This window comes from Lactuca saligna, chromosome 6 (assembly GCF_052625555.1).
Source record: "Lactuca saligna cultivar CGN05327 chromosome 6, ASM5262555v1, whole genome shotgun sequence".
In the NCBI taxonomy this organism is placed as follows: Eukaryota; Viridiplantae; Streptophyta; class Magnoliopsida; order Asterales; family Asteraceae; genus Lactuca; species Lactuca saligna.
This window is the reverse complement of record NC_136422.1, coordinates 54,337,334-54,362,267: the sequence shown is the minus strand read 5'-3', so window position 1 is coordinate 54,362,267 and position 24,934 is coordinate 54,337,334. Positions and strand designations below refer to the sequence as shown.

The 24,934-nt window shown below is 30.7% G+C and overlaps 1 protein-coding gene across 1 annotated transcript; it reads right to left on the bottom strand.

Annotated features, from left to right (window-relative positions):
• Positions 1 to 15,715: 15,715 nt before the first annotated feature.
• EMB2738 (GTP-binding family protein) lies at positions 15,716 to 21,629 on the bottom strand. The gene is made up of 12 exons (XM_078960231.1): positions 21,183 to 21,629; positions 20,871 to 20,941; positions 20,228 to 20,311; positions 19,824 to 20,120; positions 18,908 to 19,047; positions 18,290 to 18,377; positions 18,032 to 18,220; positions 17,787 to 17,948; positions 16,572 to 16,765; positions 16,317 to 16,467; positions 16,057 to 16,222; positions 15,716 to 15,983 (listed from the first exon to the last, which is right to left on the bottom strand). The coding sequence occupies exons 1-12, from the start codon at positions 21,541 to 21,543 to the stop codon at positions 15,919 to 15,921; spliced, it is 1,968 nt and encodes a 655-aa protein (XP_078816357.1). The 5' UTR covers positions 21,544 to 21,629; the 3' UTR covers positions 15,716 to 15,918.
• Between the last annotated feature and the right edge of the window lie 3,305 nt (positions 21,630 to 24,934).

The window sequence follows — 24,934 nt, the reverse complement described above, 5'->3', positions numbered from 1 at the left end:
CTCGTGGCATTGTAATTTATAGAAAGAAGTAGGAATTGAATATCGTGGAAGACGTCATGACTACTCAACCACCAAATTCAACTACCAAATTCAAGCCTTTTGGACCGCTTCACTTGGGTTATCTCATGTTTGTTGTTTGTTTATCATTCAACTAGAAATTAAATTTAAAGGCAAAACTCTTATTCAAATAAATTTTAAAAGGTTACATTAGAAAATAAAAACGTATGTTACGCTCGTATTAAGATATATCTTATTTTTACCAATAATAAATGGTGACTAGTATAGTCTTATACTCTTGTTGGAGTATAAAGAAATCAAAAAAGGGTTTGAATCGTTTCATTAGAACTTTTTCATTAGTTAGCATTCGTAATGCTAGAAGGTATTTATACAAGTTGCAAAAGAAACTTAAATATAGGAGACTAATTATTCATTAAAATAAAACAAGATAAAGATAAGTATAAGTTGTTGTAATCGGTTTCTTCTACTCCCTTATCAAGCTGGAATGTGAAGATCACGAACACTCAATTTGTCATGGAAGATAACGAAATTTCTCTGTGCCAAGTGGTTTGGTGAAGGTATCGACAACTTGTTCAATACTGTAAATACTAAAAGTCTGAATTTCTCGAGACTTGATGCATTTACATATAATAAAACAATCAGTGTCTATGTGTTTAGTGCGTTTATGCAATACGAGATTGTGGGCAATACGTCGAGCTGTCTGATTATCATGATATAGAGAAGTATGACCATATTGAGGTGCTTCAAGGTCTTGTATAAGCCAAAGAAGCCACAAAATCTCACTAAGGCCAATGATCAATATTCAGCCTCTGCAAATGACTTGAAGACGACATATTGTTTCTTTATCTTCTACGAAATAGAAGCACCACCCAAAGTAATGAAATAACCTATCTTGGAGCGCCTAGTGTGAGGAAAACCAATCCAATCTAACTCTTAAGAAGCCTTAAAAGTGGGATTACCGATTGAGGGGAAAAATGCCTTAACTCATAGTGGCTTTGAGATAGCGAAGTATATAAAGAGCAACATCAAAGTGTAGTTGACGTGGAGACGAGACAAATTGACTCAAAGTGTTGACAACAAGGGTTATGTATGGTCAAGTAACTTGTAGGTATAAGCAACGCTCCATGAGGCATCAAAATTGGCTAACATATCTTTGCCGCGGCTTTGGCCTCTTTCCCAAAAAAAATTTGGCTAACATATGCAAGATTAGTGTCCTCGACATCGTCTAGAGGAATATTTGCTCCATTGGAAACGAATTGGACCGTCAACCTTGAGGGCTATACTCTACAAAGATATCCAATTGGTACTTTCTTCGACTTAACATCATCCCATCTAGAGTCCGTGTTGTTTCAACACTAAGGAAGTATTTTGACCACCACAAGTCTTTAATGTTGGATTTTTCATTCAAATAAGCATTTGTTTTACGAGTGTGATCATTGTTATTTTTGAGAAGGATAACATCACCAACGTAGATAAGTGCAACATTATAAATAGTATGGGTTTTAAAGATAAATATATAGTAAGATTTAAATCCCTTTGACTTAACACCCTCTCATCTAGAGTTTGTGTTGTTTCCACACTAAGAAAGTATTTTACCGGCCCCAAGTTTTTAATGCTAAATTTTTCATCCAAATAAGCCTTTCTTTTATCAATGCAATCATTGTTATTTTTTAGAAGGGTAACATCACGAACGTAGATAAGCACAATAAGATAAATAATGTGAGTTTTAAAGATAAATATATAGTGAGATTTAGGTGTTGTTTGTTTTTTGTCTGCATATTTTCTTGGCATCTTCTGTCTGTGTCACATAGACCAAGCACATATATTATGTTTCACAAACGGTTTGTTTTGAAGACTGCAAACCAAAAAAAATACAGGCATCATCTTCAAACCTCTTCAGACATCTTTTAACCTAAAAACCACATATACTTTTGTTGTTTTTTCTTTTTATTTTTTATTTTTTTAAACTTAGATTTATTCCAACTTTATCTATGATAAATAAATTGAAAAAAAATGTTACCATAGTTAAAAGAAAAAAAAGTTTGATAACACAATCATAACTTTTGTGACAAATTTATAAATAAATATTTAATTACAATAATAATTTATGGAGTTGTTTATATAGATATGCAAAAAAAGAAAAAAAAAATCATAATATTGTCTTATATTTTTTGTACCAAATTTTATAAAACTTTATTTAATACAACATTGTTCATTTTTGGAAAAAATATTTATGGTCAGTTTTTAATTGATTTAATTGAAAAAGTAAAAAAAAAAATTGAAAATTTTGATTTAAAATCAAAGCTTATTTTCATTCATGTTATGTGTTCAATTATTTTATCCTTAATTATAATGTTTAGGTATAACTTTACGATCAAAGTTTGTTGATTTTTATTAAATATATATGATAATTATTACCCTTTTATTTTCACTTTTTATACAATAATGCATAAAAGTTAATCTATATTTGTTAATTATCTATAACAAAGTCATAAAATTATCAAAAAGAAACTCTTTTAATTTTTTTTTTTAAATCAGTTTAATTAGATTTTAGTTTATTCTAACACACTGTAGATGTTAAAAAACAAACAGTCTTCTTCTTTCATATCGTAGACGTTTGATCTATCTCTTCTATTGTAAATGTTTGCAGATATGATCTGCAGATTGCAGACATTTTGCCTCAGAAAAAACAAATAAAAAATTAAACTCTGATCAACTCATCTTTGAAGTGTTTCATTACAAGTGATCGCCACCAGGTCATCTTTATCTCATTTGGACTTAACGAGCTTTATGAGGCCATCTAAGCCGGACACAGGGCCGGTCCAAGCGTCTTGCAGGCCCAGGGCGAAAAGAAAAAAATGGGCCCCTAGAATAATAATTTAATTTAATTTTAAAATAAACACATCGTTGCAAAGCCCACAACATAAATATGACCACAATATTACCTAAAAGAGAAATTAGTATCATTTTAATTCAAATTAGTTTTCCTTCATTCAAACTAGACAAACTCAATGATTTGAAAAAATTATGCATAGATCCTTTATAAGTTTGTTCGAAGGCATCAAAAAATTTTTGTTTCTTCCTTTTCTGGCTTCCAGATAAATGTTTTTTGGAAAACATTATAGATTGTAAATACTTAAACACTATCTATTTATAGGAAAATATTAGATCTGATTTTTGGTATATGATTTATGTCTCAAAGTTATAGAAGCCTAATATCATATTCAATTTAAATTAAGGTGCAACTACAAATTAAAATCAGAAACAAACAATCAAACATTTGAAAATTGAAACTGGATTTTAAGTTTTGAATTCTGAATCATATATCAACAAAAAATATTACGTTCTTAAGTAAAAAATCTAAAATGTAGGTAGAATATATAAAGTCAAATCTCGAGAAATCTGAGAACATCCAAAACCAGGAAAAAAAAATATATAACCTTTCAGCATTTGATTAGATACCAGGACTAGGAACGTGAATACAAAATAAAATCAGAAACATCACTAAAACATCAGAATGATTAAAAATGGATTTAAATTTTTGAGTTTTGAATCAAATATCTACAAAAAAGTTACATTGTTAAGTAAAAAAAAATGAAACCTAGGTAAAAGCTAGAAATAATTGACAGTCCAGTTTCCAGCAATCTGAGACACAGATGCACAAACAAAATAAAAAAAATTAAATAAATAATAATAAAATATAAGAAACATGAATAATAAATCAAATCAGGGACTAATACTAGTTGAAAAACAAAAGATCAAAGGAAAAACAAACAAAAAAAAATCTATGGTCAACCTTATGGTTTTTATCTCATTCGTCGGGTACTTTGCAAATTTGCATTCACTCGACATAACTGATTATAATCTGAAGGCTGGTAAGAGGCTACGAGAAAGGAAGAAATCGCGCAAGATAATTGATTATGAATCATTATTTTGATTAGGATTCACGAGGCAACAAGTAGGATTCACGACGTGTCGATTTGATTAATTGGTTCCCACAAGATGTAGATTCCTGAAAGACACCTTAAACGGCAGTATTTGCTTAACGTTACTTCAAAACAAGTTCCAGAGTCTGGATAAAAGAGGTTATTTTATTGGCCTAAAGTTCAGTTAATTTGGTAATTGGGCCTTTAGAAGACATATACATCAATTTATTATATATATATATATATATATATATATATATATATATATATATATATATATATATATATATATATATATATATATATATATATATATATATATATATATCAGAAATTTTGGGCCCCTAAGAGTCGTGGGCCCTGGGCGATCGCCCGGGTTGCCCACCGTCAGGACCGGCCCTGGCCGGACAACAATCACATAAGAAAACTATGAACATCTGTGCAATAAATTAAACACTTTTGACATATTGAAGACGCGAAAGCAACAAGTCACTCTAAATTGAAATTTTAACGATATAAGTAAAATCAATCATTGATAACCATCCAAAAAATAACAAATCACTTATGGTTTAGGCTTGAGGGAGTTGTCACGGTAGCCAGCCACGTTGGCCATGACACCCACTTCCCTTGGTGTATGGCAGCTTGTGTTGAGCTCAACTACCGTATGTCACAACTTCTATCTTCTTTACTCCAACTCTCTCTCTCTCTCTCTCTATATATATATATATATATATATATATATATATATATATATATATATATATATATATATATCCCATTTTGCTTATTTTTTTTTCAAAATCGAGTTTATTTTGTATTATAAATAACACCATCAATCATTCAATTTTACCACAACTAAAAATACTTCTTCCACCTCTTTAAAAAGCTATAACATTTAGTTTTTTTCTCCTTTTTTTAATCTCATGTTATGTTGTTTTTTTTATATAATTTTTAGACATTCAATTTTGTGTGTGTGTGTGTGTTTTTTTTTTTTTGAGTTTTTAGGTTTTTAGTTTCATGATATGTATTTTTACTATTGAAATTTTAAGTTTTTATTAACATTAAATTGTTTAAATAAATTTAAAAAAAAAATAATACATGTCATGGTTACTATTGGCAAAAAAAAGATCTTTGAGGTGAAATTAAAGTGAAAAAAAGATCTTTGAGGTGACATTAAATCGACATTGATATAAGGTAAAAGATGATTAACAACCATGTCAACACTTCCTCCAATCTTAAAAAATTCCCTCATATCGTCATGTGTCAGTTGACATGAATAATTACAAAACCACCATCGTGTCCACCTTAACATCATGATTCATGAGATTTCTAGTAACTCATATTTATAAGTTGGTTGATATCTTTTTTAGAATGATGGAATTGGTGTTTGTTTATGAATGATTATGTGGTCAAACTGTGAAAGTCAAGATTAGATTGATGTGTTAAATGTCAAAATCAGAACAAAGATTAGTCGATGCGAAGGAAATCAGTGCGAGATCATTGTTGTTTATCAAACATCTATGTTTTTCCAATTCCAAAGTTTGATTTGCGAAGGCATCATCAGAACGAAGTTCTCGCAGATTATAAGGTCTCGCAGTGATGGGTCTTGCAATCACAATCTAATGCTTCACAATTGACTGGTCTCGCATTTGGTGCTTCGCAGATTATAACGTTCGCAATTGTTGGTCTCGTATCAGAAAGAGTTATTGTGTTATCGTCGATGTTGCTCTCCCATTTATCAGAAAACAAATTGGGGAAAATGATACAGTTTTCCATCTTTGGTCCTCACACTTTCAACATATTGGTAATTTTGATTCATTATCAGAAACGATTGCAAATTCAAGGGTGGGTGATCACTGATTAGATTTGATTTTTTCCGTGAACATATTTCTCGTGAACAGTACTTAAAATCTATGATCACTGTCTCACCGGAAAACCCAAACTATCACATAATAAATGTTGAGTCAATACACAACATAACAGTCTTGGCTAAGGGGGGTCCACTTAATCCATCATGTCCATTCTCGTTTATTGGGCCAAGGCCCAATTCTAAGTCCATAACCTTGAAAGTCTTTATGCAAGGCCCATTATTAGCCCAATTTACTAAATTAGGCCCAACTTCCTTATTGGGCTTAACCTCATGATCCACTATCACGAAAACTGGTCCAAAACATATCTACTCATAAAGTCCAGCAAGGCCCAAACCCTACTAGCCCAAAAAGTAGCCCAAACCCAAAGCCCAAATCACCAAAAGTCCACAGAAGGCGTACGCTGGGCATACCCCAAGGCTACACGGGGCGTACATAAGTCTCGCATTGACTGGAAAACGGGGTCATTGACTTAGTACGTTAGGCGTACAGAACCTTACGTTGGGCGTACGCAAGGTTTCACCAAAACCCTAATAAGTGTTTAATGGCTTAAACACTTAAGCCCAAACTCCATATCCAGTGACCAAATGTGCCTAAGACTCATAAAGTCTTGAACTTTAGCACTGTGGACATCCATAAAGCTCTTACTCCAAGGTTTTAATCCATTAAGACCCGTCTACTACATGCATGGGACATCATAAGCAATTGGAACCTCATTATTATCACTTAAGACCTCTTCAAGGTCCAGAAAGGACAACTTTTCTTGTCCAAAATGTATCATGCACCATATTGGGGTTTTTGGGACAAGAAATGGTTCCATAATGCTAGAAAGGCTAGATCTATGACCTACAAGCATAAAGTTTAAAGTTTTTTTTTGCCTTCTGGAGCTTCTAGGGTACAACACAACTTCAGATCTACAAACCAATCTCCTTCTTCAACAATTTGTTGCAATGGCTTCACCTTCAAGAGCTCAAAATACCCACCAACTCACTTTCACACATATGAACTAGGGTTTGGGGACGTTTCTGGAAGATGGAGGCTGATAAGGAGGAGAGAAAATGAGCCAAAAGGATGTTTATATAGCCCCCAACCCGAGATATTAGGGTTTCCTTCTGTTATGAGTGTGCCCAACGTACTAGGGCGCGCCCTAGTACTCCCAGCTTACCCTTATGTACGCATAGCGTACTCCTCCTGGTCCGAAAATTACAATTTAGCCCTTAGGCACTTCATGGCTTTACCCTTCCATCCCTAAGGACTACAAATAACAAAACTTGGGATGTTACAAATAAACAAAGCTCATTTTGATATATCGGCAAAAAAAGGGAGCCATCTTCCCTAATAATTATCCTTTGAATTCATAGAGGATACTATTTTTATTATGGGAACTAATTTGTACACAACAAAAATTATATATATATATATATATAGAAAAAAACCCAAAAATACTCTAAAAATCATAAAAATGCATAAAAAAATATTTATAGATCAAAAAAAAAAAATTTTTGACTTTATTCTTAAAAAATCGAAGCTTTTTTTATAAATTTGTTGAAAAAATTAAAAAATAGTTTATTTTATTTTGTTTTTTTTCAAAATAATTTTCAGAGAAATTATATATAAAGATGTGATTTTTAAGAATATAAAGTCAAAAAAAAGAAAAAGATTTTTGATCTCTAATTATTTTTTTATTTATTTTTATGATATTTAAGGTTTTTTGTTTTCTATAGAACATAAACCCCTCTCTCTCTTTCTCTTTCTCTCTCTCTCTCTCTCTCTCTCTCTCTCTCTCTCTATATATATATATATATATATATATATATATATATATATATATATATATATATATATATATATAACAATTTCTATTTTAAAATGTTGTATCGTATAATTTTTTAACTTTGTATATGGAAACGAATGTTATAAACTTACTAATTTTTGTTATATGCTCCTTGTTTACCATGACCATCCACTTTAAATCTATCGGATAAAAGCCTTTGATCATGTCTAAAATAGCAAAATGTAAAATGTCCTATCAAAATCGATATCATCACATTGTAAAAATTAAAAAATAATAATAGAAAAAGAATACGATATCATCAAAATAGAATCTCAATGAAATGAGCATAATAGTAAACATGGATATGACATACGACAAACATTTGTTGTCAATCCTAACATGGTTTGTTGAAAACCTATTACATGTTTCAACCTAATATCTACAATGGTAGCCCCTACCTTCATTTAAACATTGCCCCACGCCCGCAATTGTTTGTTTTTCACTATCAAATTCGCAGCTACCATAGCGGTTTTTAATGATATAAGGGTACAATGGGTAATTTTCATTCCTTGAAGCAATGAAGGAAAAAAAAAAAAAAAAAAAAGAAAAAACAAACCATGTTTTGAAGGAATGGCATAACACAGCCACACATGACTTTACGGTAAGAATGGAATGTTATTTTCCATTCAGGAATACCAAACGGTGTATTATAAACAATCTAGAATGATAGATTTCATTTAGGTTGTGTTTTTGGTTGGATAGATGAAAACTTAATTGCTACATCAAAAATTATAGTTAGTTAATAAATGTAAAAATAATATATAAAGGATTAATTCAATATTGTAAAACAAATATCTAATAATAAAAGAAATTTTTTCTAAAATAGCTAATATCATTAAGGTTTTTCTAAAAGATAGCTAAAAATTTAAAAATATACATAGTTTTAGCAGGCACTACCTATGAAAATCTTATTGGCCTACGATTTTATTTGCCAAACCAAAGTTGTTTCTAAGTCTATGAAAAATGACGTGATTTGAAAAAATCTGCAAAACCTGTATTAAAAAAAAAAAACATGCATTATCATTTCAAGTGTATTGTGAAAAACAAACACCATAATGTGAAAATCAAAATATGTATAGCAAAAATTCTTACATTGTATTGATTAATTGTATTGATTAGTTGTAAGGTCCGTATATTAAATTGGTTAATTTAAAAAAATATATATAAATATCAAAATATTTGAGAACTTTGAATTTATAGTAAAATAAGAAAAAAATAATGAATTATTATAATAAAAAAACACGTAAAAAAAGAACAGTAAAAACAAGTTATATAATATATGTTAAAAAGGTTAAATACCATAGTCACGATACACTACTACATTCTCTAATCGGGCTTTACAGATTTGCCCTAACTTGCCCCTCACCCGCTCAATCTAAGCGATCAGCCCCCTCACGCTCCTACTTGAAGAATTGAACTCCGGCCACCAGGGACGGGTCCATCACTCCTTCGTCGGCTGTTACAGGCTGCGACTTCACTTTCTAAGGCTGTGCGGCCCCATCTTCTCAAGTTGCAACTCCGACATTATCTCCGACTTCGGCGCTCACATCTCCGGCTGTGACGGACTCTAGGGCCAGACCCGGTGTTTTTTTTTTTTTTTTTTTAGCACCACGTAACTCCAAATTCAAATTTGAAACAATTCCAACAAATGGATAACCTATACAAAATTATCAAGTTGGTACTTTACTTTGATAATATATAAAAAGCAAATTGATCTTCATAATATATGAAGTGGAAAGATAATTCAACAAACTAAGTTTCCAAAAATTAAGATAAAACCATCTATAACGCCTCGTTCCCGAGTTTAACAAAAGAAAAGAAGAGAAGCAAAAAGAAAATCACGAGAGAAAAGAAGAGAAATGAAAGGAAAACAAAATTTTCTTTTGTGTTTTTGAATTGGAAAGAATTGAAAGGAAAATGAATCATTTTATTCTTTCTTTCAAAATTCTCCCAAATCGGAAAGAAAGTTAGGAGGGAAAGTGATCCTCTCATTTCTCTCATTTCCACTTATTTCCTTTTCTTTCTCTCGTTAGGTTGAACTCGAGAACTGGTGTAAGTTACAAAACAAGGGCATTAAAAAATATAATCAAGAAAGTTCACAAAAAAATTCATTTTCTTTATGTATAAAATTCCATCTTGATCTGTTTCAAACACATAAGTTATCATAAACTAGAAAACTAAACACAATGAGACATTAATACATCATTTGATTATTTACCCACTAACTGGACTTTCATGTTTGCACTAAAAAATAAAAAATAAAAAAAAAAGGGTGACTATGTATATTGAGGTGTTCAACAATAAAACTTAAAAATCACACATACACTTTATTAATCGTTTAGATATAATGCTTATGCAGAACAAAAGTAATACAAATCTATGATTTACTTATAAGATAGATTGGAAGAAAAATAGATTGATATGTTTGTAAACGAAAGATAATGAAGAACCAATAGAGTAGGGAAATAGAAAAATCAATTCTTCCAGGATGTCCATAGCCTAGCTGCCATTAGTGATGGGTTGAAGTCTCGACTTTAAGCTAGTCTTCAAAGATGAGAGATATCAGCATGAAATTAAATTGAATCAAAGTCTCAAATAGAGAGAGTACACATAAGACTAGAACCAATAAATTTTTAATACCCATCTACATGTGTCTATATCTTCTATTTTCCTAATATATTGTATTTATAGAGTCGTAGTTCAAAATTTGATCAAAATTTGAATTTATTAAATTACGATTGTGGTTAGAAGTTATGTTCATAAAAAGACCAAAAGCAACAAATTTTAATCAGTTTGATAGTTGCTTACCGAATAAGATCTGATTGAAGCAAAGCCTAAAGTGGGCTGATTAAAAAAATTATAACTAGATTGATTTATCAAAATGTGAAAATTTTAGTCAACTTATAATTGCTATTTTTAAAATAGGCTAAAAATTGTTTTTTTTTTTTTTTTTTAATATTTAGTTTTTTGTCCTAAATATTTAGTTTAGGATATTTCCACTTAACTTTTTTTTATCTATCCACTTAATAAAATTATGTTTTCTTTTTAACAATAAAACAAAATCAAATAATAAATATATAATAAAAATGATGAAAATCTATGGTTTTTATGAAAAGTTTCATGTGAAAAACTATATGTTTTATGAAATATAGCAAAGTTTATATCATTAATGGTTATTATTTTTGTAGTCTATATGTTATTTTACTTTTTCATGATTTATGCATATCTATAAACGAAAAAGGAGCTGATGTCGACAACAAACTTGCCGAGAAACCAAAAAGCAAGCCAACAAGAAAAACAAAAAATCGACCATAACAATACCTTACACCGATCATAAATGCTACTCATATTAATATGTATATAATATATAATTTTATATTTTATTAATTACTAATATGTTATAAATATATACCATTTGTAAGTTTTGGTTTGTGAGTAGAATACCGGAGCTATTTGTACAATTATGTTACTGCATAAAACATAACTTTAATTCATCAACTTCGTAATTATACGCCACCTGTAATTTTTTCATTTATAAAATAATATTTTTCATCTATACTTTTTAAAATATCATTTTTATCTCTCTGTCTTCAACTTTATAAAATATCACTTTCACTCATTCATCTTTTATCCATCAACTTTATATAATTCATCAGTTGCAACCCCTTTATTTTATAAAATAATATATTTTATCATTTTACTTTTTAAAATATTACATTCACCTGCTACTCCTCCTTTAACTGTGTAAAATATTATTTTTATTTTCTAAACTTTCGTGTTTATCGTCGCCCCATAAAATATATAATATGGTTTTTTCTTATCTATTTTTATAATACACAACAAAAACACGTAAAAACCCATGATAAAATATTGATATTACTAGTTATATATAATATATCAGGGTTGTCAAGATTTGAATCTTACGTAAACTCGTTTTTGGGTTTGCAAGATTGGGATCGGGATCCTAATATCCTACAAAATAAAATATAACTTTATTTTATAATTTTTAATCGTGAAAAATATTTCAAACATTTAATTTTTGGTTCAAAAGTTATAAAAACTTCGAAATATTAATCATAAATCACAACACAAAATAATAAACGTTAAATTGGTAAATGGTAAAAAAAAAACATAAAGTAGTAAAATAAAATTCAAGAGAATGTTGGATCGGATCTCAATCCTACCTACGATCTTACGATCCTACCTACGATTCTATCTTAAATACGATCTGGATCGTTTTTCATATATAAGATGGTAGGACCAGAATCAAAATTTTGACAATGTAAAAACTTTACATACCGATAGTCACGATACACTACTACATTGTCTAACTGGGCTTTTACAGATTTGCCCTAGCTTGTCCCTCATCTGCTCAATCTAACCGATCAGCCCCTCACGCTCCTACTTGAAGAATCGAACTCCGGTCACCGGCCATCGGTCCACCACACCTTCGTCGGCTTTTACAGGCTGCGACTTCACTTTCTCAAGCTGCGCGGCCCCATCTTCTCAAGCTGCAACTCCGACACCATCTCCGGCTGTGACTGAATTCGAGGCTAGACAAGGTAAATCAGTTTTTGTCTCTGTTTTTTTTTTTTTTTTTTTTTTCCTACTTTAGCACCAGGTAACTTCAAATTTAGTTTTCGTCTATTCCTAATAACGCAACCTCAAGCAACCATGACCACCGCAAGCAACGGATATATGAAGATGGAGGATGGGTTTCCGGTAACCAGACTCTTCAACCAAGGATACTCTTTCACCTACGACAACGTTATCTTCCTCCCTCATTATATCGACTTCTCAACCGACTCCGTTCAACTAAACACAAAACTCTCTCGTAACATAAACCTCTCTATCCCATGCATCGCCTCTCCAATGGACACAGTCATCGAAGCATCCATGGCTGTTTCAATGGCCGCTTTAGGTGGTATAGGAATCATCCACTCCAACAACACCGCATCTGAACAATCATATATGCAAAAGAACGTGGTAACATTGCCGAATACGTGTAACCTTGAAGATGTTGCTGTGTATGGTATATACTAATATCAAAAACCTTTTTTCAAATATCATTTTTTATTTTTTTTTTAATTTTGGTCCCAAAAGGTTTTTATCTTGCAATTTTGGTCGTTAGCTTGAGAGATTTTTGTAATGTTTTAGGTCTAGGTAAAATAACTATATTTTTGGTTCAAAGTTGTGAAATTCGCAAATAAATAGGGACTCAAAATTGTCATTAAAGAACATTATCCCTATTTTTTTACTCTAAGTAATCAAAGTAGGGTAAATTATACTTCCACCATTTTGTAGATTAAGCTGTTTATTTGTTTTTGAGTAAGTTATATTTTGAATTTTGGTGGGTATTTGGTAGGTGTTTGTAGCATTTTTTTATCCTTGTTTCGATTCAAGTAAAATAATATATATTTGGGACCAAAATCAGCTATACTTAAGGACCAAAATTATAAGTTACTCTACTATTTTGATTCAACTGTTTTACCTTTTTACTTTTTAGCATTATTATTTTTCTTGGTTACCCATTTTTAATATCTCGACTTTTATTCAGGTACGAATAGGAGCAGCACAGGTGGAAGGTGGAGTTCACGGCCTTGTGTCTTACGAAAAGAAATCCTCTAACCACATTCACATTCACATTCACATTCATTGTTAAGTTAGTTATCCAATGCACAAGCTCTTCTTGCAATTGACTTAATTTGGGCTGCTTACTTATTCTGAAACATATGCTGACGGATTAAGTTTGTATCAAAATTTGCTTTATTGCATAAAGTTGATGAGACTGTTCATATATAAATCTTAGTTCACCAAAAGTTGTGATATGATCAAAATCATGTTATGTGTATTCCTTTGAACAACACGAGATTGTTATCAAGCAAAAACTAGCATCGACTTATCCTGCAACAATACAAATTACAAGAAACTAGAGATGTATGTAAAAAACTAATACAAATTACAAGGTTAATTGGTAATATATTATATAATATATGCTAAAAAGTTAAAATAAAGTGCAATTTGAGTTATCGTTAAGTATAAGAGCTCACTTAACATTGAAATCATGGAAGTTTAATATGTGTACAAGATTGGATATAGTCTTCATTGCATTATGTTAGGCAAAGACATGGATGAATTGAATGAGAATATTTTTGGATCAATTTTTCATCGTACATAGTACTAATATTATCATGTTTTTTTTATGTAGTTATATCTTCAAAGGGTAAAAGATCATATGATGACGCTCAACAAAAAGAGTGATTGAATTTCCTTGCTACCATGTAACTAACATTATATCTTAGCTTATACTCTCTTATGTTTTAATGGTTTTTTAATTTTTGAATAAGTAATGATTTTGGTTGTTTACTAGCAAAAAGAGTTTTGGTGATAAGTTTTATGGGATGAAAGAAAGATAAAATTCTAGAAGACAAAAATATTAAGCTTTCTTGTTATATTTAACTTTAGAAAATTGTAAAATTTGGTAATTTTAAGATATTTATTGTTAATTACCAATGATCTGACCTTTTTAAGATGATATTTGTTTATGATTTAAGTTATTGTCGTATACCTTAAGTTTATTGCTTGGTTTTTAAGGTTTAATGGTTTGTCTTAGGTTTTGTTTTTTGAACTCGTAACTTCTTCATACAAAACTCGGATTTTAATGATCATTATATCCACACATTTGTATTTGAGTCTACAACTTTCATTAAGATTAACCCTATTAAAAAGTAATATACTTTTATTTATGGTTTTATAAAAAAGCACTTTCATATTCATAAAGAACGCATCGACATAAATATTGTAAGTAAAAATATTATTTTTTATAAAAAAACGTTTATATGCATGCTTTCTTTGTGAAGTTATGAAGGTTTATTTTATAAAACTGTAATTAAAAATATATTACTTTTTAATGAGAGTAATCTTAATGAAAGTTGTGATAGACTCAAATACGAACGTGTGGATATAAAGATCGTTAAAATCTAAAAACGTATGAAGAAGTTACGGCGTTCAGAACACAAGATGCGAGACACCTCGACCTCAAAGACCAAAAGACGGCTAAAGTAGTGAAGTGGTCGATTCGTAAAAAATATAAGTTAAAACCGCAAATGAAATTTCGATGTTATGTTTTTTTTTCACTTCATGTTTTTTTTTTTAGATTGTTAATATAATTTTTAATTTCATGTTATTTTTTACTTTTAGGATTTCTAAAATGTAATTTTTCATTTTAGTACGAGCTTGTGGTTTTTCATGTTGTCAAAGAGTTGAATAATGGTTTTTTTCGTGTTATTAAAAAGTTGAACAATGAAAATAGATGACGAATGCCCAAATGAATTGATTGGGTCATGTAGGTACAATGTTCAAATCTACTGGTTTGTTGATGAGGCCATTCGATCAACCGGCTCAACCAGATGCGGAAGGGTGGCGGTTTTTAAAAAAAGATGCTATTTTTTATTGAAAATAAAGAAAAAAATCAAAGCAAAAAACTCATAGGTAAACCATTTATCACACACTAGTCTTAAAGACCTTTTTTTTTTTTACAAAATGTCCTTCCCCAAAAAAGACTTTTGATGTTCAAAAGTAATCCCAAACACCCCTAAAGGTCACCATTGGAAATGTTTTTCGGTCAAATATTATTAACCAAAATTTATTAAATGTTTTTTTTAATGTTTTGAATTTTATACAATTAACCGCTTTATTTAATAATATTAATTATATAATTAATCATATATTTATTCTTTGTTGATTTGTTTCACTTGTTTGTTGTTTTTTATACTATTTCTATTGTTTTTTTTATTTTACAACAATATTACATAATAACTTTATCATCTTTTATATTTTAAAATAATAATAATATGGTCATCTTTTTGATTTTCCAATATTGTAATATATTCATTTCATTAAAACTAATAGTCAAATAATATTTACTTTTAAAAATATAGCATTCACTTAAAAAATCACAAAAAATCACAAATCAGACAAGAGGAGTGTTTATAAAAATAAAAAAAAAAAACATTTCACAAAGATACGAATAAAACTAAGATAATTTCAAAAATATCTTGTGGAAATGGTTTATGAAAATAATTTATTGCTATATAAAGTTACTCAAAATCTGATGTGACAAAATGTAAAAGCTTCGGGTGAGGCCAATGCCGCTTCTTGTAAATCATGAAAATGCTCTTAGCGTTCACATATTTACTCAACGACAATAGTGAATTACAATCATTAAGAAACTATTAACCTTACCTCACTTTTTCTCTTCAAGATTAATAGATCATGTAGCTACAACCAACTTCTTATGCGTGAAGTTTGATTTCGGTTTTGACACCGGCCCTTGCCCTAAAAATAATCACATAGATGTCAGTTGCTATCTGTTATCTGCTATCTGTTATCTGTTTGGATGAAGACTAACCAAAATCTTTCTCGGATTTCTTACGGCTGCGCCATAAAAGACGAATTGGAGTACCGGAAAATCCAGCATCGGATCTTAATTGTTTCTCCATGTAACGGCGGTATGTTTCAGGGAAAAGCTTTGCATCATTCACAAAGAAAACAAATGTAGGTGGCCTAATAGCTGCCTGTGTTTTTCAGATATTATATTTTTATGTTTCACTATTAATAATTTAAAAAAAAAAAAATTACAATTTTCAAATAGAAAAATGATTGAAATACCTGAGTGCAATAATAGAGGCGTCCTCTTTTTCCACCTCTAGTCCTTGGAGGTGATTTAAAAGCTAAAGCTTCATGAACGACTTGATTCAAAGTGGCTGTGCTAAGCCTTCTTGATCTCTCGCTTTCAACCGCACTTGCAGCAACAATGATTCTGAAATTCCATTTCCAATTCCAATTTCCATTACAATTAAATATTTAAAGATTTAAAGATTTATATTATAATTTAAAAAAATAAAAATAAAGAAAGATAGTTACTTGTCAACGCTGTTTCCAGTTATTGCAGTTGAATAAACGATAGGTGCCCAATTAAGGATACGCAGCTTTGTTCTAACATCTTCCTCATAATGTAATGTTGTTTGTTGGTTTTTATTTGGAATTGTGTCCCACTTGTTGACAACAATTAGACAACCTTTTCCTTCCTTTTCTATCCTTTCTGCAATCTTGTAATCCTAAGTACAAGTCAAGAATCCTTTCTTATCAGGATTTCAGTTTTCTAATTGATTGTAAAGGTTGGTGTTTTTTTTTAGTAGAAAAAATTACAAAAATGGTCCCTGTACTTTCAGATTTTAAATAAAATTTTATTATTTTTCAGTTTTGGTCCTTAATTCAAGGTTTCATATCGATTTTGGTAATAAGAACCAATGTCAATATGAAGCCTTGAATCAAAGGATCAAAACTGTAAAAATCAGAAAGAACAGGGACCATTTTGTAACTTACTCTGTTTCTATATTATGTTTAAAAACAAGGTATAGTTTAATACTACAGGATATATTATTTAATTATAATTACAGAACTCATTCACAATTTTTATATTACATAAAAAAAAATCTAGTTATTTTTAGAAAATAATCATGAATATATAAAATATTAAAATTTTATAGATGAAAATGGGTTATATTACAATTTTGTATTCCAGTGATTATGGAATGAAAAAAAAAATGCCCAGGAAAGAAAATTAACATGGAATGATTCAGATTTCATCAGAAATGGTCAAAACTCCATTCCATCGGGCAAAACAAACAGTTTTTTTATTCCAATGGAATCAACCATTCCACTCCTCCGATTCCATCATACCAATGGAATGAACTTTTCCATTCCATTCCATTGCATTAAATGATGGAATAAAAAATAAAAATAAAAAAACAAAAAAAAAACAACTATACCCAAGGAAAGAAACTAAAAAACAGAAGGATTAAAAATCAGAGTTCTTCATAAATGGTCCATTCGATTCCATCAGGCAAAACAAACAGCTTTTTTTTCATTCCATTCCTTCTCTGATTCCATCATAACAACGGAATGAACTTTTCCATTCCATTCAATGATGGAATGAGAAAAAAAAAATCAACCATCCCTAACGAAAGAACATTAACAAAATGAAATGATTCAGATTCCTTCAGAAATGGATCCATTCCATTCCATCAAGCAAAACAAACAACTTTTCTCATGCCAATGGAATCAACCATTCCATACCTGTTCTGTGATACATGCCAAAGCCTCAATAACAAGAGCTACCACATCAGAACGCCGAATTGCACGAAATGCTCGATTAACAGACAAAGCCTCTGTTGTACTCCCTGATGAAGCTACTGCTGCCCTTTTCCTAATCCCAGCAGTATCAATCAAACGAAATTTCTGCAAAATTTTTTACAAACAAAAATTTAAAAACCTTAAATCTGAATACTTATTTAATTATTAAAAAAATTAAAAACAAAAACCTGGCCATCTGGTCCTTCAAACTCAGTGTCAATAGCATCACGTGTGGTTCCACTAACTGGACTAACAATTGTTCTATCTTCACCAACTAAAGCATTGAGAATGCTGCTTTTCCCAACATTTGGTCTTCCTACAATTGAAATTGAAGGAATGTAGTTTTCGTCTTCTTCTTTGTTTTCAACATTGGAATCCTGTGTATGTATAAAAATCATTAATTGTATAAAAATAAATTTTGGTAAGTGGTGAAATTTGAAAAATACCTCGGTTTTTCCTAAGCCTGTGCAAACAAAGTCAAGAAGCTCACCGGTTCCTGTTCCAGAAATAGCTGATATAGGAAGTGGTGTAAATCTGAAAAATAGTTTAATTAAATAAAAGATAATGGTATTATTATATGAATATGATTGAGTTTTTTATGTTGTTAATCTGAAAACTAAGGTAGTGTTTGGTATGCAGTAATCGGAAAGGGAATGGAATGAAAAAATTAAAATCAAGGCTGTTTGCCACATAGGAATGGAATGGAGCATTCCTAAGGGGTGTTTGGTTTGAAGCATGTAGATGTATTTAAAAGGATATGGATTTAAAATATTACAAAATTCATTATTTGGTTTAAAAAAGATAAATTTACAAATCCCAATATTTTAGGATAATTTTATGTTTATATGGTTTGATAAATCCTCCTTATGCAGCAAGCTTTTTGTTATTAAAAAAAGAAAAAAATGAGTTTATTGCCCAATGCTTATGTATCCTGTCTCTCACTACAAATTTTAAATCATTCTAAATCCAAATCTTTTGAATGATTCAAAATCCCTGAAAAACAATCCCAAAATCCAAAAGCCCCTATACATTCTATTATTAGCAAGAAAAGAAGCAGAGCTTACCCAAGAGACCAAAACTCTGATGCTTGCATTATTCCTTTGCGTGGAGACTCACACTTATTAACAGCTAATATAATACATTTATTTGAATAATTCTTTCTGAGCCAATCTGCTATTTCCACATCAGCTGCATTCAAGCCTACCTGTTCAGAGTTAGTCACAAATCTTTTCAAAAGATTATTCTTTTATAATTAAATTACAATTTTGTTATCTAGAAATAACTGAAAGATATACTTTTTATAACTTGTTTGGGTTTTAATAAGCTTTTATTATCTATGTTTTTTATTTTGGTGAACAGAAGTTCATTAATTATAGACAAATTTGAAAAAATGATCCCTGTGTTTTTACATTTTACGTGGCTAAGGTTCAAATGTTTGAAAAGTTGCAGATTTGGTCCTTTTCAACAAGTTTTGTTGTCGTTTTGGTCCCTCTTCCGTTAACTTTAACTGGTTGGTTGTTAATTCTATTAAAATGACAATTTTACCCTCATGGACCATTTTTAAAAGAACCAACCGGTTAAAGTTAACGGAAGAGGGACCAAAACCACAACAAAACTTTTTGAAAAGGACCAAATCTGTAACTTTTCAAACGTTTGGACCTTAGCCACATAAAATGAGAAACCACAGGGACCATTTTTGCAATTTTGTCTTAATTATATTATAATCAAAATAATGTATAAAATAAAGTTAAGAATAATATATTGTAATTCTACATATAATATAAAAAAATTATATGAACATTCATTCCATTCCTACAGACCAACCAAACATGATCATGGAATGTAATGACCCATTCCATTACCATTATCATATCCATTCCATTCCATCCAACCAAACAGACCCCAATTGAAATCAATACAAAAAAAGCATAACACGTAAAGATTCAAGTAGAATTAATATTGCCAGTTTATGAAAAATACCTGTCCATCAACTACAAATATGATGACTGATGACTCTTCTACAGCCACAGTAGCTTGCCTCTCAATCATTGAAGGCATCCTGGCAACAGCAGCCTCTCTGGAAGCAAGTGGAATACCTTCCATGCCAATTGTTGTTGAGACAGATAATTGTTGTTCCATAACATCAGTTTGTGACTTTGAAACTTTGAGAACACCTCCTGTGTCAATCATCATAAATTCTTTGTCTCCCCAAAAGGCTCTACCATATAACCTATCCCTAGTAACCCCAGGTTCATCGACCACTATAGCCCTGTTTCCCTGTAACAGAGATAAAAGTTTAATTTATGACAAGATATACAATCAGATAATAGCTAACAGATATAAGAAAGTATAACAAAAAGGATAAAGAGTAGAGATTTATATACCCCAACAAGGCGGTTGAATAATGCTGATTTGCCAACATTTGGTCTTCCAACAATTGAAACCTTTGGAAGAAGATGATCAGGTATCTGCATTGAGTTGAAAAGAAGATTGGTTAACATACTGAACAAGAAAGTTTATTAAATGTATTTGCATCAGGTCCTTCAAGAAGAATACCAATTTCTAGTCATGATTGAAATCTATTTATTCATAGTTAGAACCAAATTTAAGACCTTTTTTTGTTTTGGAAAGGGGAGAATGGAGTGTTTTCAAAATTCCTGGATAAGACCCTCAATGTAAATCAACTAATCTAACAAACTTATAGATTACTATAGAGGGTATATATAATTGACTTTGGATGAAATGCATCTGGTGTTTGAGAAGACAAAACAAGAAACTCATTATTGAGGATAAGGCATCTTTCAGAAATGGATACCTCAATGGTAGATTATGCAAAATTTAGCATTTCAGCTAGGATAAACTTTGGGTCACAAGAAGTATTTCATTCCTGCTCATGTCTACTACTTATACCATTTCAGGAATAGACTTGCTACTAAGAAGCAAAATAACAATCCCACACAGAGCAATATCCTCAGGATTCAGCAAATGACAAGATCACAAGATAGTACATAGGATATGGTAACTCACATTCACGACTTTGATACTTTCACGCATCTTCCTTCTTCCACGAGTTTCTTTTTCACCAATCGGCTCCTCTTCTAAAACATGAGAGAATGTCAATATCTTTTCAATCAAAATTGAACTAGCAAGTTAATTAAAACACAAGCACACAGGTTCCAACTGAGAGATGAATCAAGTTATCACGAGTAATTCCATATATATACTTTTCTAATAACTTGAAATTAAATTTGTAATACTAAGATTAACCAATAATTAGACAGAATTGTCATTTTAAAATGTAAACCCTACGGACCATAAATGAACAACAAAAACACGCACCGATTTTCAATTCCTTAGATAAAGAAAGCGAGAATTCACGAACGGCCATTTCCGCCTCCACTTCGAGCTCATCCACATCCAAGTTTTCATCACTTACATCTTCAAAATCAGACTCCACATCATCTTCAATTTCCGCTAACTCTTCGTCTATTGCTTCAAACTCTCCTTCAGATTGACTACACGATGGAATAGTGGCTTTACAACGGCGGCGGTGAAAAGATACGGCTGATAGACACAGAGATGGATTGGAGGAGGAAGTTGGGAGAAAGAGCGAAGAAGATTGAGAGAATCTGGATACTGGAGCGAAGAGAGAAAGAATTCTAGAGAGAGAAACATGTGAGGATACATCAAGAGATGACATTGATTCAAATTGTGTAGAAGAAGAAGGAAGAAGAGGAAGTTTGGCGGGTAATGGATACGAGTGATACTCATTGAGACAGAGGTTTATCTTCTTGTAAGTTCATGGTGTCCGGTGTATGATAAACATATATTTGCTAAATTACGCACTATGTTAACGTCTCCATGTTTTATGGGCTGATACTTTGGGCTTATTAGGTTTGGGCTGTTCCGAACGACATAATTAAATATTAGCCTTGTGATATTAGTCTTGGAATCTTGATAAAACAAGGGTAGGTCAATGAAAAAAATGTTGACACTTTCGTATATTTAATATGAAATTTTATTATATAACAACCAACATTAACAAACGTTTATTTTGGACATTAATGTCTTCATTGTATACTTTAAAGTCATAATAATTGAATTTTTGGTAAAAATTATCATATTTTGGGATAGTGCTGGTAAAAACCGATACGACTTGTAAAACCAACACAAAATAAACGGATTTATATAAGATATTTCAACATGGTTAAGTAAACGAGTTGACACAACAAGATACGGTAACACCCGATTTTTAATATCATGTACTCCTAAAAATTTCCTTTATAAAACATGAATCATAACTAACTCGATGTACGTTTATATCACAAATCAGCACAAGTAGTTATCAAGAGGATCTTACAATTAACTTCGTGTAAGAATCTAAGTTCAGCGCTACTAACTCTACTTTTTTCTACAAGTCTACTTGAACCTAAAAGACAGAAACACACACACAATAAAACAGTAAGCTACAACGAGCTTAATGAATAACCAAATTAATAAGATATAAATTAGTTACATAACTGAATATATCGTCACATTCAACCACATAATCCTAATGTGTCTTCTAATCATTCAATACACAGTACGATATTATTGACACCAAGTCTACCATTTATTATTTATAATAGACTTACAACCAAGCAATCTAATGTCAATTCCAATTAACCTCTCCTTATAGTAATCAATACTACATATATTACAAACTCATCCAACCAACATTTCTCGTACTAGCATCACATCCATTCAAACTTTCACTACAATATATTCTTTTGTGAGTATACCATTTCAGCCACCAAGGTTAGTATTAACTTACAATTCTCCATTGATAATATTACAGCCACCAGGGCTATTATCATAATATAGTACTAACATACAAGCATTTATACATCCTCATAATCCCGTAGTGTTACAGTCACCAAGACCACCACTAATAACTGATCCTATTACTATGGTGTTACAATCATTAAGACCACCACTAAGTTAGTCTATGATATTACGGATACTAAGACTATCATGACTAACAATATTCGTTTATAATGATATATTCAACACGAAGCATACCATTACAATCAACACTTGCATCAAGGATAATACAGTGGTAATTACAACACTAAGCATACCACTAACAACTGATTCCCATATAGCGGTAATTACAGCACCAAGCATGCCACTAATTCTTTTTTAAACAATTATAAGTATAGCATTATAGACACCAAGTCCGCCATTGACTTATATTCTCCAAATCATGGTATTACAATCACCCAGACTACCATCTCTTTCTAATAACTATCGACAAGTATAGTGTTAAAGATATGAAGTTCGCCATTGACTTGTATTATTCAAATAATGGCATTACAGTCACCTAAACTTCCATTTATTTCAAACTTATAGACTCATAGTACAATACCACTTTTTTATATAATTTCATAAACGTATACAACCTTATCATACCGCTTTATGGTTAACAAGACTACTATAATCTAACATATATTTATACACTATCAGTACATCAATATTATACCACACGATATGTATACAATTTCCTTCACCAAACTATCTATATACATTCCATATATATAAATTTTCTGTTACTCGTGGCCATAAATAGATTCACCAATACTCCACTACTCATAATCAATAAACTATATTAATTCTTAAATCTATACACTTATTTATAATGCAGCTCAACCAACTCATTATTTCACAGAGTGATAACCAACTATTAAGTTCAATCATATCTATTCACCACAAATCTTAATCACTCCCAGTCTTACAAGTTCTAATCCAATAATTCATAATATTGTATTTATAACAAAATTAACGCAATAGAATAATAAACATACATCTAGAAAAGAAGTGTGGTTATCCACATGAGTAGCCAGTGAAGACTAACTATCATTATAACCTCCAACTCCGTGTTGCTTTCCAGTTCTTCACTTATTCATACCTATTTGGACAATATATCAAGTTTACTAGAACTTGTCTAATCTCACCATATATCAACCATAGTGACAAATTACTAATCGCTAACTATATTAGGTAATTATTTGTAACCAAACTAGTTAAATTTCCATACATAATCACCTAACAACTTAACCTCGTAAGCCTTTAACCCAATTCAAAAATCTCAGTAAAATAGGATGTATAACCCTTACCGACCATATTAACACTAATCACCAGGTTTCATGATAACACCATATTATGAAATCTCGTAACACATTCATGGTCTAACAACCCATCACAAAACACTACGTAAGCATAATTATATAATAGGGATATAAAAATACATCGATTCATCTCGTAGCTTAACCAACATATCCTTGTATCCCCGTACACTAGTACAACACTACGGTAATAAGCCTCCAGAAATGCATACAAAGTCTGTATCCCAATTGTGTGTGCCAAAACCATCCAAATGAAACAAATCGAGAATATTTATACTTCCTGGTCGATGTGTCGCGGTCACGTGTTGTTCTCAATATCTGCCACATATTTTATTCTTTCAGCATGTATCATTCAACAGTCAACACATGTCTCATGACTCTGATCGCTATCATGTTGTGTAAGTTAATCTATGTGTCATGATTATGTTGGTTCTATATGCTCAAGAATGATCATAAAATAATATTTTTGATAACATATCATCCTATATGGTCACCGCCGATAACAAGTAGACACCAATGGATCATTTTATGTAATGAATTTGATTCATAGTGAAATGTCATAACTATTGCATATATTATTTTGTTAAAAATAATATTATATATTAATTTATATGTAATGAATTAGTTTACGTGTGTTAATTACATCATTTAAAGGTTAAATGGTTTTAATAAATTGTATAACTTTATTTAATGTAAAAGTTAAATTTATATATATATATATATATATATATATATATATATATGTGTGTGTGTGTGTGTGTGTGTGTTATTTAAAAGGTTTGGAGTTCATATTTTATAAACAGGTTAAAGTAACTTTTATAAAATATAAAAGTAAGAGTGTAATACACTTTCGTACTCTCTCTCATCTTAAATTTTCGTTCACCCACCTTCTAAGGAGGTCTAATAGGGTTTGCTTTCCCCTTAGTT

Bases quoted from the DNA above. Each gene is read 5' to 3' on its own strand.
- EMB2738 (XM_078960231.1), bottom strand. From the start codon at position 21,543: ATGTCATCTCTTGATGTATCCTCACATGTTTCTCTCTCTAGAATTCTT. The intron at 20,312-20,870 runs GTGAGTTACCAT...AACTCAATGCAG, and splicing joins AAAGTATCAAAGTCGTGAAT to ATACCTGATCATCTTCTTCC. The intron at 18,221-18,289 runs GTATTTTTCAAA...ATACATACACAG, and splicing joins CAGGCTTAGGAAAAACCGAG to GATTCCAATGTTGAAAACAA.